Genomic DNA, 15295 nt, shown 5'->3' on the forward strand with positions numbered 1-15295 from the left:
CCATACCCAAATCTCTAAAAACGGGGCTGCAACGGATCTGATACAGACTGATCCAGATTTGAACATTTCTCTGACGTCAGGACGGAGGAGCTGACCTATCAGGGGAATGAGAGGTTGCCGTGGCATGGTAACAGCATGGTAACACGACGCTCGTAACTCGGCCCCCTCCTTTGCAGGGGGGCGTGGTCAGCTGCAGCGCATGCAAAGACAGGGTGGAGGAGAGCAAAATAGAGCGAAATGAGGCATAGCTAAAATGCATGATCTGTTTTTTGAAAAAGAAAACGTATAAATATACCTTATATAGGTATGGTCCTCCACTATATTATTCAAATATAGCATGATAGGTCCACTTTAACCAGGTAAAAGACTCATTGAGATTAAAATCTCTTTTCCAAGAGTGACCTGGCCAAGAAGGGCAACATGAATGAAATTACAACAGATAAAACACAGACAAGACAGGCAGACAAATACAGCTGTAAAACACAAATAAAATGGCACATTAGCCCGTCAATATGCGAAATAAAACAAACTGTTAAAAATCATTCAAAACTGGCAAAATTGAAAACGATTTTTGGATATACGAGCACTCACATCTACCAATGGTGTCGTGTTCTCTGTCCTTTAAGATGGACCTGAATTCCCCCATAGAGAGGCGAAGTCCCTCCCTTTCCGGGGGAGCTCCATGGGACCTTATTTCGGAAAAATTATGTATTGAAGTCAATGGAGAGAGAAAGATTATCTTTCGATCCCGTTTGAATTGTGCCACGAATTACACATATGATGTTTGTCAATTTCAAGTCAAACAAATAAAAATGTGTCGTAAAACTGAAGTAACACTTTTTTTTGTGTGAAACCGCTCAATGAACTACATCTCCCGTCTCGCACCACACACCAAGACGGCCGTCACGTTGGCACATTTCACTTCTTTCTTTCAGAATGAGGTGAAAAGTATTAAAAGAGGTGAAAATCACGTCTGGGCATGTTGAGAGCTGTACATACACACAAGGGGAGTTAGTCGGTTCCGTAAGAGCCAGCATGCGGGACCTGGTTTACAAGGTTTCAGTGAGTAACACGAGTGTATTGTTAATGACATTCTGGGATTTGTAGTCTTTCTAGTAGCATATTTAAAAGCTGTTTTGTTCTTACATTAGGAACCAGCATCTGATTAAAATCTTGGGAGCGCAGGCCATATAGACTTTCTCTTTGTCACATATATGTGCAAATGTAGGAGGGAACCAACCCAAGCAGAGATTTATAAATAAAACCCAACCAATGGGAAAGCCTGCGAGTAGACAAAGATGGCCAATTAGCAGCAGCATATAAAGTGCAATGGTGTACTCGATATCCACATCCAGTAATAAAACGTAAGGCTCAATGGTACACAGTATCCAAGCTCTTTAGGCACTGGTCAGAGGCATTCATGTGTAGCAGATCACCATCATCTAATACAGGTAAAAACGTTGCAGATATCAAATGTTTCCTTGTCTGAAAAGAGAAACAGGATTTATTTCTGTAAAAGAAACCTAATTTGATATACTCGAATTTAGAATACTCGATTCTGATTGGTCAATTCGGACATTTCAGAGGTTATTAATACTCGATAACACACCGCTGCTAAGCAAAATAATGACTGTTGCTAAGGAGGATCAAGGGACAGAAGGACATAGGTTAAAAGACAGAGTGTTGGACGTAAGAGAAATCATCATAAGTTTAGTTTAGCTTTTCACTAGCATTGTTTGCCTGTAAAAGGAACTGTAAGGAATTACAGTTATGTTTGGTATCCTGAATACCTTATCCCATCACATGTAATCTGTTACTCCCCAAACCCTTTGTCTCTATCTGAGTTGCTGCTGTCCTTCCTCGCTGCCGTCATAACTCTCTCACTCATTTCCCCTCTGCATCCCCATTATGAAAACGCTCTATAAATAAGTCGGAGAAAGAGAGAGAGATGGTCAAGTAGAACGTGGGAGGGAGGTGAAAGGATGGAGGGACGGACAGCAAGCGGCTGTAAGTGCTAAACTAGGCCAACGAGGGGTGAGGGAGGGGGGCGGGTATCATATCAAAGTCCTGAGAGTCGCTCCGAGCGCTTCTGCCGTCAATCACTTAATCAATTTCGACGTCAGTCAGTCAGTTTGTGTGCGTCTCGGGTGTGTGTGTCAGGCATCTCAGTCCAGACGGTTTGTCAGTCAGACAGAGTTGGCGTTGTTTCCTGCTTTCTGCCCTTCCTCTCTGAATCTAAGAACTGAACGTGCCTTCAGTTGTCAGGTGTGATGAAAGCAGTTAAGGTGTGCCTTTTGATCAGATAGAAGTAAGGAGATCCAACGTGTAACAGAGTTCAAAGGAGATTATGGAGAGGACGTATTTTGTTCATTTTCAGCTTCATATCAGTATGTAGTGTCTCTACTTTAAAGAGTCCTCTCCTGCTGATGTTCAGGTGTATATCAGTATGTAGTGTCTCTACTTTAAAGAGTCCTCTCCTGCTGATGTTCAGGTGTATATCAGTATGTAGTGTCTCTACTTTAAAGAGTCCTCTCCTGCTGATGTTCAGGTGTATATCAGTATGTAGTGTCTCTACTTTAAAGAGTCCTCTCCTGCTGATGTTCAGGTGTATATCAGTATGTAGTGTCTCTACTTTAAAGAGTCCTCTCCTGCTGATGTTCAGGTGTATATCAGTATGTAGTGTCTCTACTTTAAAGAGTCCTCTCCTGCTGATGTTCAGGTGTATATCAGTATGTAGTGTCTCTACTTTAAAGAGTCCTCTCCTGCTGATGTTCAGGTGTATATCAGTATGTAGTGTCTCTACTTTAAAGAGTCCTCTCCTGCTGATGTTCAGGTGTATATCAGTATGTAGTGTCTCTACTTTAAAGAGTCCTCTCCTGCTGATGTTCAGGTGTATATCAGTATGTAGTGTCTCTACTTTAAAGAGTCCTCTCCTGCTGATGTTCAGGTGTATATCAGTATGTAGTGTCTCTACTTTAAAGAGTTCTCTCCTGCTGATGTTCAGGTGTATATCAGTATGTAGTGTCTCTACTGGGACATGTCTCCATGCTTTAATGTTCAAAATGCTCTTTATTTTTCTCATACTGCCTGTGCTACAGCACCTCTTTTCACCCTCTGTCTGAAACCAGAGCCCAGTCTGCTCTGATTGGTTAGCTGGCCGGCTCTGTTGTGATTGGTCAACCGCTTAGAGATGTCCCGCCCCTTAGCCCCTTATCACCTACAATGTGTTGGAGCGCTAGCCAATAAGAGCCCGAGTGTTACATATTGATGGCATCATGTTCTGGACATTTTTAGATTTTAGCCTTTGCAGACCATTTACATGCACTGAAACCTATAGAACGCACCACAACACACACTATAAGGCCTCTTTAAGTGTAGTCAAAAAAAGATTGAGGCCCTTCAGATTTTCCCCAGGAAGGGTCCATATTAGACTTCCATAACAAAACCTAATATTGAATCCATTCACTTTACCCAAAGACCCCAAAAGTTAATATATATATATACATAAGATACAATTCACCACACTCTCGTTTTCGCATTCCTGCCAATACTTCCTCCCCCCCTCTCTCCTCTCCCCTCCTCCCCTCTCTCCTCTCCCCTTGTCAGGACGCCAGCCTCTCATCTGGAGGGAGAGTTTATATCCTCCATAATACATACCATAATGCTGCTTCAGAACGTTCCACATGAATTATTGATCCGCGCGGTAAACTATACGCCATCGCAACATGTATCTGTGTGTGTGCGTTTATGCACTATTTATGTGTGTCAAGTGTGACCTCTTCTCTCATCTGTGTGTGTGTGCTTCCTTCCCCTACCCACAATGCCCCATTTCTGCGGACTGACAGTGATATGCACTGATTCATATGATGCATGTAGTCCCTCAGGAATTCACTTTATTCAATCAATGTTGCATGGAGCGATGTAAACCTCCATCTCCTTCTCTCCATCTCCCCCACAATAAATAGTATTTTCTTTTCATTGTACACTATTTAATTTTACATTATATTCTTGGTTATCTTATTATATCTTACATGTGTATAGACTCATGCATTTATTTGGTCACTTACAACATTCTCTGCAACATTTATTGTATAACGTTGACTTCCCCTGCTTCACTGCACATTTTATTACTGCTCTGTTTTCTTTTAAATGTGTTTAATTGTTTTATGTGTTATATGTAAGGGCTGCACACTAACCCACCAACTTCAGCAACAACAACGTAACTTAAGATTTAACGGCAGCTCTGATTGATGTTTACTGTAACTGTTATAGTCCTTAAACCCTACAGAGCCCATACCGTGTTCGTGTTAGTGTTTACTTCCTGTCTGTCTTCTTCTGGTGATTTCTCTGACGTCCAGTCTTTTAACCTCTTTCCTTCTCTCCCTTGATCCTGCTTAGCAACGGTCATTATTTTGCTTAGCAGCGGTGTGTTATCGAGTATTAATAACCTCTGAAATGTCCACTGAACTTTTGAAAGAACATCCATAACTTTCATCTGTTTGCAACTTATATATATCAATATTCCAATTACTTGTATATAGACTATTCTGCACTATTTCTATTATATTTTATTTTATTTACTGTTTTATTGTGTTGCACTGTTGGAGGAGCCTGTGACCTAAGCTTTTCATTGTCATAACTACACTGTAGCTATGTACACATGACAATAAAAGCCTTGAATCTTAAAAAAATCTTGAAAATGGACCAATCAGAATCGAGTATTCAACTGAGCTAAGTTTCTTTATCAAATCTTTTTCTCCCTCTCTCTCCAGGTATTACTCTCCCACTCCTCCACCATGCCTGTTTACGGCTGCCGCACCCCCTCCTCACCCGGGGGTCGATCCAGTCCCTCCACCCCCTCCTCCACCACGACGACCCCTTCAGTCGCCCAGCACCGAGAGAGGCACATCGGACCCTCCTCACCTCCTCCCCCGCCTCCATCGCTCCACCGCCCCCCCTCCCACTGCCTCTCTCTCCTCCTCCTGCTGCTCTGCCTCCTCCACCTGCCGCCGGCCTGCCACTCCCGGAGAGAGAAGGGAGGAGGTGGAGGGGGAGGAGGAGGAGGAGGAGGAGGGGGAGGAGGTGGTGGTGGCAGCCATTACGTGCCAATCCCCCAGCCCCCTCCCCACCACATGGCGCTGCCCAACATCCTGCGTGGCCTCAGCATCGCCGTGGTGCTCGTGGGGAACTCTAGCGAGATGGCGCTGGCTGGAGGGCGGGAAAAAGAAGACTTCCTCCACATGGCGCCCAACGTGGAGGTGCTGACGATGAACGAGACGGACCCCAAGAGCATCATCAAGAGCATCTGCGACCTGATGACGGAGCACTGGCTGCAGGGCGTGGTGTTCGGGGACGACACCGACCAGGAGGCCATCGCACAAATCCTCGACTTCATTTCGGCCCAGACGCACATCCCCATCCTGGGAGTCCGCGGGGGGTCGTCCATGATCATGGCTGCCAAGGTAAGACGGTCTTACTTTGAAAACGGCAGTGAAAAAACTGAACCGTTGACTTTAATTAAATGTATTACGTCAATATATTTCACATGACTGTATTAGGTATGTTGAAAGCAATGATGGTAACCCTTTATCGGGCGAGGAACCATATTTGGTCACTTCCTCACACACCAAACATGGCCTCCCCCCCGCGACTCAGTGAGGTCGAGAAGCATGTGGTTTTTCTCCCAGCCAATCAGCGAAGATGCCTCTACGCCACAGAGCGCGCCATTGGGGAATTTGACCAATCAGCAGAGGCCTGAAACGTGTTAGGGTTAGGGTTAACCCTGATATTGAAAAGGGGAAAACTCTGCATTAAATCTGTACAAGTTGTCATAAAATATCCAATCTGCATTATGGGACACCGACAGAAAGGCAAACAAATCAATGTATAAATGGGGGGTTCAACACAATTCATAAAAAAAGTTATAAAAGGAGTGTCAAAAAAACACCTCACCATTTCAAGGTCTTAAAATTAAATGCTTAAATAAAGGAAGTGTGTGTGGGTGTTTAAAACGGACCTCGCTGTCGTCAATCCTGGCTGTATCTGTCACTCACGGAGAGATGACGTCACTGCGCTGGGTTTTTTCCATCAAAGAAAGATATTTTTAAAGACGGCTGCTCGGCTTTAAGTGCTGTTCATTTTCTAAATGGTATCAGTGTTTTGGCATACGCTCTCTCTTTTTATTTTCTCCCTTGTTTTGTCTCAAATTAGTGGAGTTTAACAGGGTCTGCTTGTTAGGCTCAGCAGGGCTGTGCTTTGTGTTTACGGCCAAAAGAAAACCCTGTTACAGGTTCAGACTCACTAGAAAGTGCTTAAAAGCCAGACAATGTGCTTTAAACCTGCCCTGCGTATCTAAAACCTCCTGCTTTGCTACAGAGGATTTCTCTTTTCATCCCCTACCGACATCCAGAGATGGCAAAAGTACACACATCCTTTACTCAAGTAGAAGTACAGATACTCGTGTTTAAAAATACTCTGGTAAAAGTACTGACTAAACTTCTTTACTCAAGTAAAAGTAAAGAGGGCTTTGAAATGTACTTCAGTAAAAAGTACCCATAACTAGCAGCTGTTTTAAAGAGTACCTGACCTCCCTTTATATTAATAGAACAATAATGTCATTGTTAGCTAATGAATGTTTCCATGCTGAACAACGGCAACATGACAACGTTTTCATTGGTCCCTCTTCTTTAGAGAAGACCAGGAAATGATGGATACACGGATCGTGTTCAAATCAATAGGCACGCAATGACTCTAAATAATAATGATCACGCCACCAAACACACATTCAAACTAAAGGAACCAGCCTGTTTGGAAAATGTGAGAAGTAGAAAGTACAGGTATTTGTGTTCAACATGTAAGAAGTAGAAAGTACAGGTATTTGTGTTCAAAATGTAAGAAGTAGAAAGTACAGGTATTTGTGTTCAACATGTAACAAGTAGAAAGTACAGGTATTTGGGTTCAAAATGTAAGAAGTAGAAAGTACAGGTATTTGGGTTCAAAATGTAAGAAGTAGAAAGTACAGGTATTTGTGTTCAAAATGTAAGAAGTAGAAAGTACAGGTATTTGGGTTCAAAATGTAAGAAGTAGAAAGTACAGGTATTTGGGTTCAAAATGTAAGAAGTAAAAGTAAAAAGTCGTCAGAAAAATAAGAAGTGGAGTAAAGTACTGATACCAGAAACATGTACTTAAGTACAGTAACAAAGTATTTGTACTCCACTACTTCCCACCTTTGCCGACATCCTACGGACAGACAGACAGACAGACAGACACACAAACACACACAAACACACACAGACAGACACAGACAGACACACAAACAGACAGACAGACAGACAGACACACAAACACGGACGGACGGACAGACAGACAGACACACAAACACACACAGACAGACACAGGCAGACACAGACAGACACAGACAGACACACAAACAGACAGACAGACAGACAGACACACAAACACGGACGGACGGACAGCCAGACAGACACACAAACACACACAGACACACACAGACACACACAGACAGACACAGACAGACACACAAACAGACAGACAGACAGACAGACACACACACAGACAGACACAGACAGACACACAAACAGACAGACAGACAGACAGACAGACAGACAAAGTGCCAACAGTGCGCTGCCAGTGACGGATCAGCTGGAGATGTCACCAGAACAGAGAGCTAGATCTGCGTCTATTTACAAGGCCTCGCCTAATGGGATAAAGCAATCTGCTGCCGCTTTATCTGCAACCGCCTGGGAATCTGGGCCTGGACCCCATTCCACAAAAACAGCTCATTGTATTTTGAGCATAAATATAGTAAATATAGGGCTGCCTTAACACGTTGAACAAAAGAAAAAGTGCCATGTTTGACTTCGTCTTCCTTCAGTAGTTCCAGCCATGAATCGCAGGGCGGTGAAAAGGCAAAGAAAAGAAGAGCCATGTGCTAGCAAGTTTCTTGAAATTGCACGGGAGTGGGAGATAAGACAGGATCACCACTGTAGGAACAGATAGTGTTGCAGTGTTTTAGCAGCAGAGATTATTTGTCCTGAGTAGCACACATTATACAGAGGGCAATCACAATATGAATACATATGAGCAAATACCCTGTTTAGCGCACATTATACAGAGGGCAATCACAGTTTGATTACCACTATACGAACATGTGTGTGGGGCACATTATACAGAGGGCAATCACAATATGAATACTTCCATATGAGCATATATGCACTTTGTAGCACACATTATACAGAGGGTGATCCTCTGAACCGCTCTTTGTGACAGTGGCTTTGTAGACGCTTTAGCTAAGTATTGGATTATTGGCGGACTTGGTGCCAATAATTACAAAAAATCTTCTTATAATAAAGTAAAAAACCCTTTGATTTCTACGGAGCCCTGGAGGGTTCATAGAGAGAAAAATAAATAAAACAAGGCCACGCTTCATTAACTTGTGCGCGCGATATACTTTCTCGTTCGCACGAGATACTTACTTATGGTAAAACACATCGAACTGCCCGATTTTTACGCCATATTATTAGTTTTATGAAGAATATGTCCGGTCGCCAGGGTGTGTGTGTGTGTGTGTGTGTGTGTGTGTGTGTGTGTGTGTGTGTGTGTGTGTGTGTGTGTGTGTGTGTGTGTGTGTGTGTGTGTGTGTGTGTGTGTGTGTGTGTGTGTGTGTGTGTGTGTGTGTGTGTGTGTGTGTGTGTGTGTGTGTGTGTGTGTGTGTGTGTGTGTGTGTGTGTGTGTACAAGGATATAACGAGAAAGTATAGTAATAGTATTTTTTCTCTCATACAATAGTCTTTTACAACACCACACGTGTATTTGTTTTATCTCCCCCCAAGTGACCTAAGAATTTCATTGTCAGAACTACACTGTGTACAAATGACAATAAAAGCTTTGAACCTTGAATAGACAATGAACCTTTGACACCTCTGATTAAATATTCATGCAAAATGTTATATGCCTTTCATGCAGGGAAAGTGAAACCCTTTTATTAAAACACTGATATTTTATTCTGATGTGGAGCTCTTCCTTGAGGCTGTTTGATCCCCACAGAGTCTCAGTGTTTCCCCTGCAGTCTCTCTGCTGACCTGCTGGTGTCAACAGGTCTCAGACCAGCAGAGACTCGAGTCGCTGTGACACGACGAGGCCAGCGGCCGCACTGTAGCTCTTCTGTCTGTTGCTTCTCATTAGAGCACTACAGAGAGAAGTGGCAGGGAACAGTCCAGCCCCATTTCAAACTGCTGTCTTACCATCCTCACTACAACCTCACTACAACCTCACTACAACCACACTGCAACCACACTGCAACCACACTACAACCTACAACCACACTACAACCTCACTACAACCTCACTACAACCTACAACCTCACTACAACCTCACTACAACCTACAACCTCACTACAACCACACTACAACCTCACTACAACCTCACTACAACCTCACTACAACCTCACTACAACCTCACTACAACCTACAACCTCACTACAACCTCACTACAACCTCACTACAACCACACTACAACCTCACTACAACCTCACTACAACCTCACTACAACCTCACTACAACCTACAACCTCACTACAACCTCACTACAACCTCACTACAACCTCACTACAACCACTGTACACACATTCTCGCTACTTTCCACAATGTCTGCACACATGTGGCTTTAACCCCCAACCCCCACTTACCATGTGTTTTAAGATACATAGATAGATAGATAGATGGATGGATAGATGGATGGATAGATGGATGGATGGATGATGGATGGATGGATGGATGGATGATGGATGGATGGATGGATGGATAGATAGATGGATGGATGGATGGATGGATGGATAGATGGATGGATGGATAGATGGATGGATGGATGGATGGATGGATGGATGGATGGATGGATGGATAGGTACTTTATTGATCCCAATTTGGGACATTTTTGCATTGCATCAGCATAAAAAAACAAGGCAATAAGATAAATTAAGACCCAAGAAATAAACAGTCCAAAATATTTCTGAAATTTCAAAAAAATAAATGAGTGGGTTATCTGATGTACATTGTTTGTGTTCATCCCTTTGCCTATTTTACCCTTTGTTTTCCATAGAGTCATATTTATCACATGCTCCATATGTGCTGATAGGCTTAGCATTTGCCTTGAGTTGAGTTTGTCTCATGTGCTCTGCCAAAACGTTGAAGGACTTTGATGTGCATCTTGTGTATGAAAAGCTTTATTATTATAGAGTGGTGCAGTGATGATGTATTTCTGTAGACCGACTCCAAAGTTAGCGTCTCAAGGGCTCCCTCGACAAAAATCGATGCGATTTCCCCGATGGGTTTCGGTAGATTGCAGAATCTGTGGCAAACACAGGTTTATGATACTTACAGGTTTTGTTCAGCAGGATAATCTCCATATATTAACACATACATGCAATCTCCAGAAGTAAAAAGCTAACGTTAGGCTATAAAGGAACTACATCACGGTCACATGACTTCACATCACCAGCGCTAAGCTGAAGGTGGCTAATGATGATGTTAAGTCGTCTCATTTAAACACTTGTTGGTAACCGCTGTTTCTATGACACTAACTGGCACATTTATATGGTAGAAAATCTCTTCAGCTTGTGTTTACAACAGACCTTATTTCAGGCATCTGTGCAAAAATACATTAAAAAAACCATTGACTTCAAGACGAGGAAACCAGAAGTGATGAAATGTCCGGTTTAAGGACTCATTCCGGCGTGTGTGTGTGTGTGTGTGTGTGTGTGTGTGTGTGTGTGTGTGTGTGTGTGTGTGTGTGTGTGTGTGTGTGTGTGTGTGTGTGTGTGTGTGTGTGTGTGTGTGTGTGTGTGTGTGTGTGTGTGTGTGTGTGTGTGTGTGTGTGTGTGTGTGTGTGTGTGTGTGTGTGTGTGTGTGTGTGTGCGTGCGTGCAGGGACAGTATCATTCATGAAATGCACGTGCCCTGAGTGCACCGGGCGGCAGCGATAGAGCAGTGTTTTGTGGGGAAGGTTTAAATGGATTTCCCCCCCGGCCTCGAGCCAGAGTCTTCCTCTCCTGAGAGCGTCCTGCCGGCCGCAGGAGAGCGAGGATCGGGCGATTCGGTCTCCAAACGGATTTGTGTCTGCCTAATGGGCTGAGACAATGGAGTGGCTAAAATACGATAGAGAAGGATCAGAGGGAAGGAGGGAGAGCGTCGGGAGAGTGGAGAAATTGAGATAGTGAGGGCGAGAGGTTGGGTGGAATACATTTGGAGAAGGGTTTTCTTTTTTGCCCAATGTGGAGGAGTTCAAAACCGCCTGTGGAAGTGATGGACCGATAAGAGAAGAGGACGAAGGCTGAGTCCAGAGCAGAAGAGAAAAAGGGGGAGGGAGGGAGGGGGGGAGGCGAAATGTCCCTGAAAGTAAATGGGGAAAAGATAAAGAGAAATTAGGAGGCAAAGAAGGAGTAAGTAGAGAGTTTTAGAAACTTCCTCTGGAGGGAACACAAGGATTTTAGCCTTTGCCGACCATTTACATGCACACAATCCTAGATAACACACTACAGGAAAGGGAACACGCCAAAAAGCATAATACTGCCCCTTTAACTAGATCCACAGTGATCACAATTAGGATGGACACACTCCCACACACAAACAAATGTGTGTGTAACTGACAGCTGTTCAGAGAAAACAACAGAATGTGATCAATTCACTTTTGCCCACATTTCTCATTGTTTCCCATGTGGTTGTTTTTGCCCGTTAGTAGTAGAAATGAGGAGGGAACGAAGAAGGAAGTAGGGAGACATTTTATATTCTGTTCGGACAGTAGAGATGGAGAAGAAGTGATAATTGTCGGGTCGACTTATAGAGCTGGAAAATGTGTACGTGTTTTATCCTGATTGAGCGTCTGAAGGAAATGGACTCAAGGATTGCAATATGACTTGTTTATCTTATGGTCCCGCTCCATCACACACACACACGCACGCACGCACACACACACACACACACACGTCAAAGCTGAAGGCCGAGCGCTGCTATAACAGTTAGTAAGACAACCCCCCCTCCTTTTTTCATTACACATCCGAGTAAAGAACGATAACAGGGAGCGACACAGAAGGCGGAGAATACAGCGTTTGTATTTTTAGTGCGGGCTGAATATAGGAGAAGAATTTGGAGTACAAGATAATTCCATAAAATGTTCCCGCTGGAGTGGATTGCTGTTGTGCCGTGCGAAGAGTCACAGTGACATTTTCTCCTGCTCTCAGATGCTTCTACAAGGAGAGGTACTTGCTATTCGTGGCAATGAAACACAAAGCTAAGCATAGCATTGTGTTCCAGTGGGAGCGGGAGACAGCTTTAAAAATGATCGCGCCATTCTTACAATATGACAATATAAGGCTTCTGACATCTGGAACAAGATGCCCCCCCCCCCACTGACACTTTACCTCAGCCACATCATAGACTCTATGCATTACATGAATGCACACAATGTACACCAATATCTGTTTTTCTTTTTGTATTACTGCCGATTTTTATTCCATATTTTATTCCATTCTATTTCTATGTAAATATCAAGTCAAATTCCTCGTACGTGTCAACCTACCTGGTAGGGCTGTGCAATTAATCGTATTTTAATCTCGATTACGATTTTGGCTTGCAACAATTACGAAAACAATGTAATCGAAATAAAACGATTATTATTTTTATTAAAAAAAAAAAAAAAAATGTAATTTTTTATTTTTATTTATTGGTTTTTCAGTTGAATTATACTTAAAGTTCAGGGTAATCAACTGTTAAAAACATACTGTTCACATTTTTCAATTTTTTTTTTCAATATATGGATGTTTTCAAAGTAAATGGATAATCGTTTTTAATAATCGTGATATCAATTATTGACCAAAATAATCGTGATTATGATTTTTGCCATAATCGCACAGCCCTACTACCTGGTAATAAACCTGATTCTGAAGATCTTTTTTTGGTGTTCTTCCTCTGGGCTTACGGAGCCAAACTGCAGCCCTACAGCGACCACAGGTGAGCGTTCAGTGGGAAGTGGTTATGATCTGCAGTCACTGCCCGCGCAGAGAGAAAGTGAACCTGTGCGTGAGGTTGAAAGTAAGAGAGATGGAAAGAGGAAGCCAGGCGAGTGCGGTATTAACAAGCAGAGAAGAAGAAGGCAGAGGAGGAAGGGAGAGGAGAGAGATGGATGGAGGCAAAGGGCGCTCACATTTATATCAATGAGTAAGATCAGGGGGGGGGGCTGAGTGGTAAGTAAGAGGACCAGTTCACTGAGTGCACAGCTGAACTGCTGAGAGAAAGAGATACTGCTTTTTACTGGTTCCTTAGAGACAAATCCCGATTGCAGATCAGTTTTTCGTTCATTTCTACTGCAGCAGCGCCGATCTACACCCCGGAAATGATGTTTGAAGGAAGTATGACGTAGAGAAAGGTTTTGCAGAAGCAGTAGTTAGAAAAATCGCTATATCGTAGTGATAGCAGAAAGTATACTCACTCAAAGTCGTTAAGGTCAATTATGAACATCCCATAGGTCTGCCTGGTTCATGTTTAACCCCGTAGAGTTGTGCGACACATTTATCCTCTAAACATGCCAAAATAATACAAGTGCTATTTAGTTTGTTGGCTCTAAATGTTATTATTAGTAAGGAACTTGTTCGCCGTACAAGGACCAGCAGGTTTAGGGAAAGCTTTTTCCCCCATCAGCTGTCCCCTGGGTGACACAGATCTGTTATATGTGTGTACTTTAATATACTACTGAACCGTACAGATTATTTTGCACTTTGTTAGATTTGTACTGCATTTCATATCTCAGCACTTCTACTCTGTGCAATGACGCTGAATATAATCTAAGTCAGACCTGCTTTGGTAGCTAGGCTAACATCATCCATGTGATACGAGAGGAACTTCACATGACACAATCCTTTGTCGCCAAACATTGTCAATTAAAACGGAGAAAGATATGGGATCAGGGCACGCTACTGACAGTCAGACAGCAGTTACAGGCCGTGGTCCTGCATGGCGTCCACGTTATTGTTTTTCTGCTGAACCTGGAAGATCGACCTGGATAAATCAGTTTAAAAAAAAAACATTCACATTATAATTTTCATCATTTGCTTTGTCTAGGTCGTCATTTTATTATCTTTCTTAATCCTTACACACAACATCTATCGCCCGTCTGTCCTTCCTGGTAGAGGAATCCTTCTTCTGTTGCTCTTCCCGACGTTTCTACATTGTCTTTTAGGAGTTTCTCCTTTGTTAGGGTCGAAGGATAGAGGGTGTCGTACAGTATGCTGTCAATCCCCCTTCACCAAATGGGATAGTTGTAATATTGGGCCACGTACCTTTGATTGATTAAGCAGCAGAATACAACTCATTTGAATGGAAAAGGGATTAGAGAGAAGGGAAGGTGGATGGACACGGCATGTGTTTGCAGCAGCAGGTGTGTTGCCATGATGCCAGCGTTACATGAGAAAGAGAACCCAGGAAATCTGGGCCAAATGAAGGAGGAAAGATGGAGGAAAGATGGAGGGAAGATGGAGGGAAGATGGAGGGAAGATGGAGGGAAGATGGAGGGAAGATGGATAGAGAGCAGCTGTACTCACATCTGTGAAAGACAGGACAAGATAAAGGAGGAAATGGAGAAGGGGAAAGTATCCAACAGTGTAGGTGTGTGTGTGTGTCTGTGTGTGTTGTTACCTAGCCAATATGGCTGCCAGTCTTTTGTCTGTAGTGGTTTCCAGCCCCCCCCCCCCCGCTTGCTGTCCCTCTCCAGCGTCTGTTGGAAGGGCAGTAATCAGTGTGATCTAAAGCTTTGGCTAATGCTCACATTATCAAGACATGGTGAGCCTTTTCCCCTCCGCTTGTCTCGAAGGTTGGGCTTTGTAGTGGTACAAATAGCTGTGGTTGTCGCTGATCACCCCGGGGCCGCAGAAGAATACCAAACAACGAGCTAATCTACGCGCCGCGGCTGCAGATTAGCCCAGCGATAGCATCTACTTGTGCGCGGGATTTAAATGTAGGAATCGTAAGCAATTAATGAAAAAATGGAACACAGCCAACCCTGGTGACCCGAGGGGAAATATAATGTAATAATAACAAAGGGAACACACGCCCAAACACGTGTTTCCATTAAAGACGTGTGTAACAAGGGCGATTAATCAAATCAAACTTTATTTATATAGCACTCTTCATACACAAAGGTATTTCAAAGTGCTCCACAAACAATTACCTTACATTCATTGACAAAAACAAATACTATCTCCCCCTTTCCACATGGCTTTGTGATTGAAAAT

At 43.2% G+C, this 15295-nt stretch overlaps 1 protein-coding gene across 1 annotated transcript in view; it reads left to right on the forward strand.

The window, feature by feature from the left end:
* LOC117493653 (glutamate receptor ionotropic, NMDA 2B) overlaps window positions 1-15295 on the forward strand; it is a 192757-nt gene that overhangs the window by 41236 nt on the left and 136226 nt on the right. Inside the window, 1 exon segment of the mRNA XM_034144307.1 lies at window positions 4773-5462. Coding sequence (XP_034000198.1) covers window positions 4773-5462 — 690 coding nt within the window.

The sequence above is a fragment of the Trematomus bernacchii genome, unplaced genomic scaffold (genome assembly GCF_902827165.1).
Source record: "Trematomus bernacchii unplaced genomic scaffold, fTreBer1.1, whole genome shotgun sequence".
In the NCBI taxonomy this organism is placed as follows: Eukaryota; Metazoa; Chordata; class Actinopteri; order Perciformes; family Nototheniidae; genus Trematomus; species Trematomus bernacchii.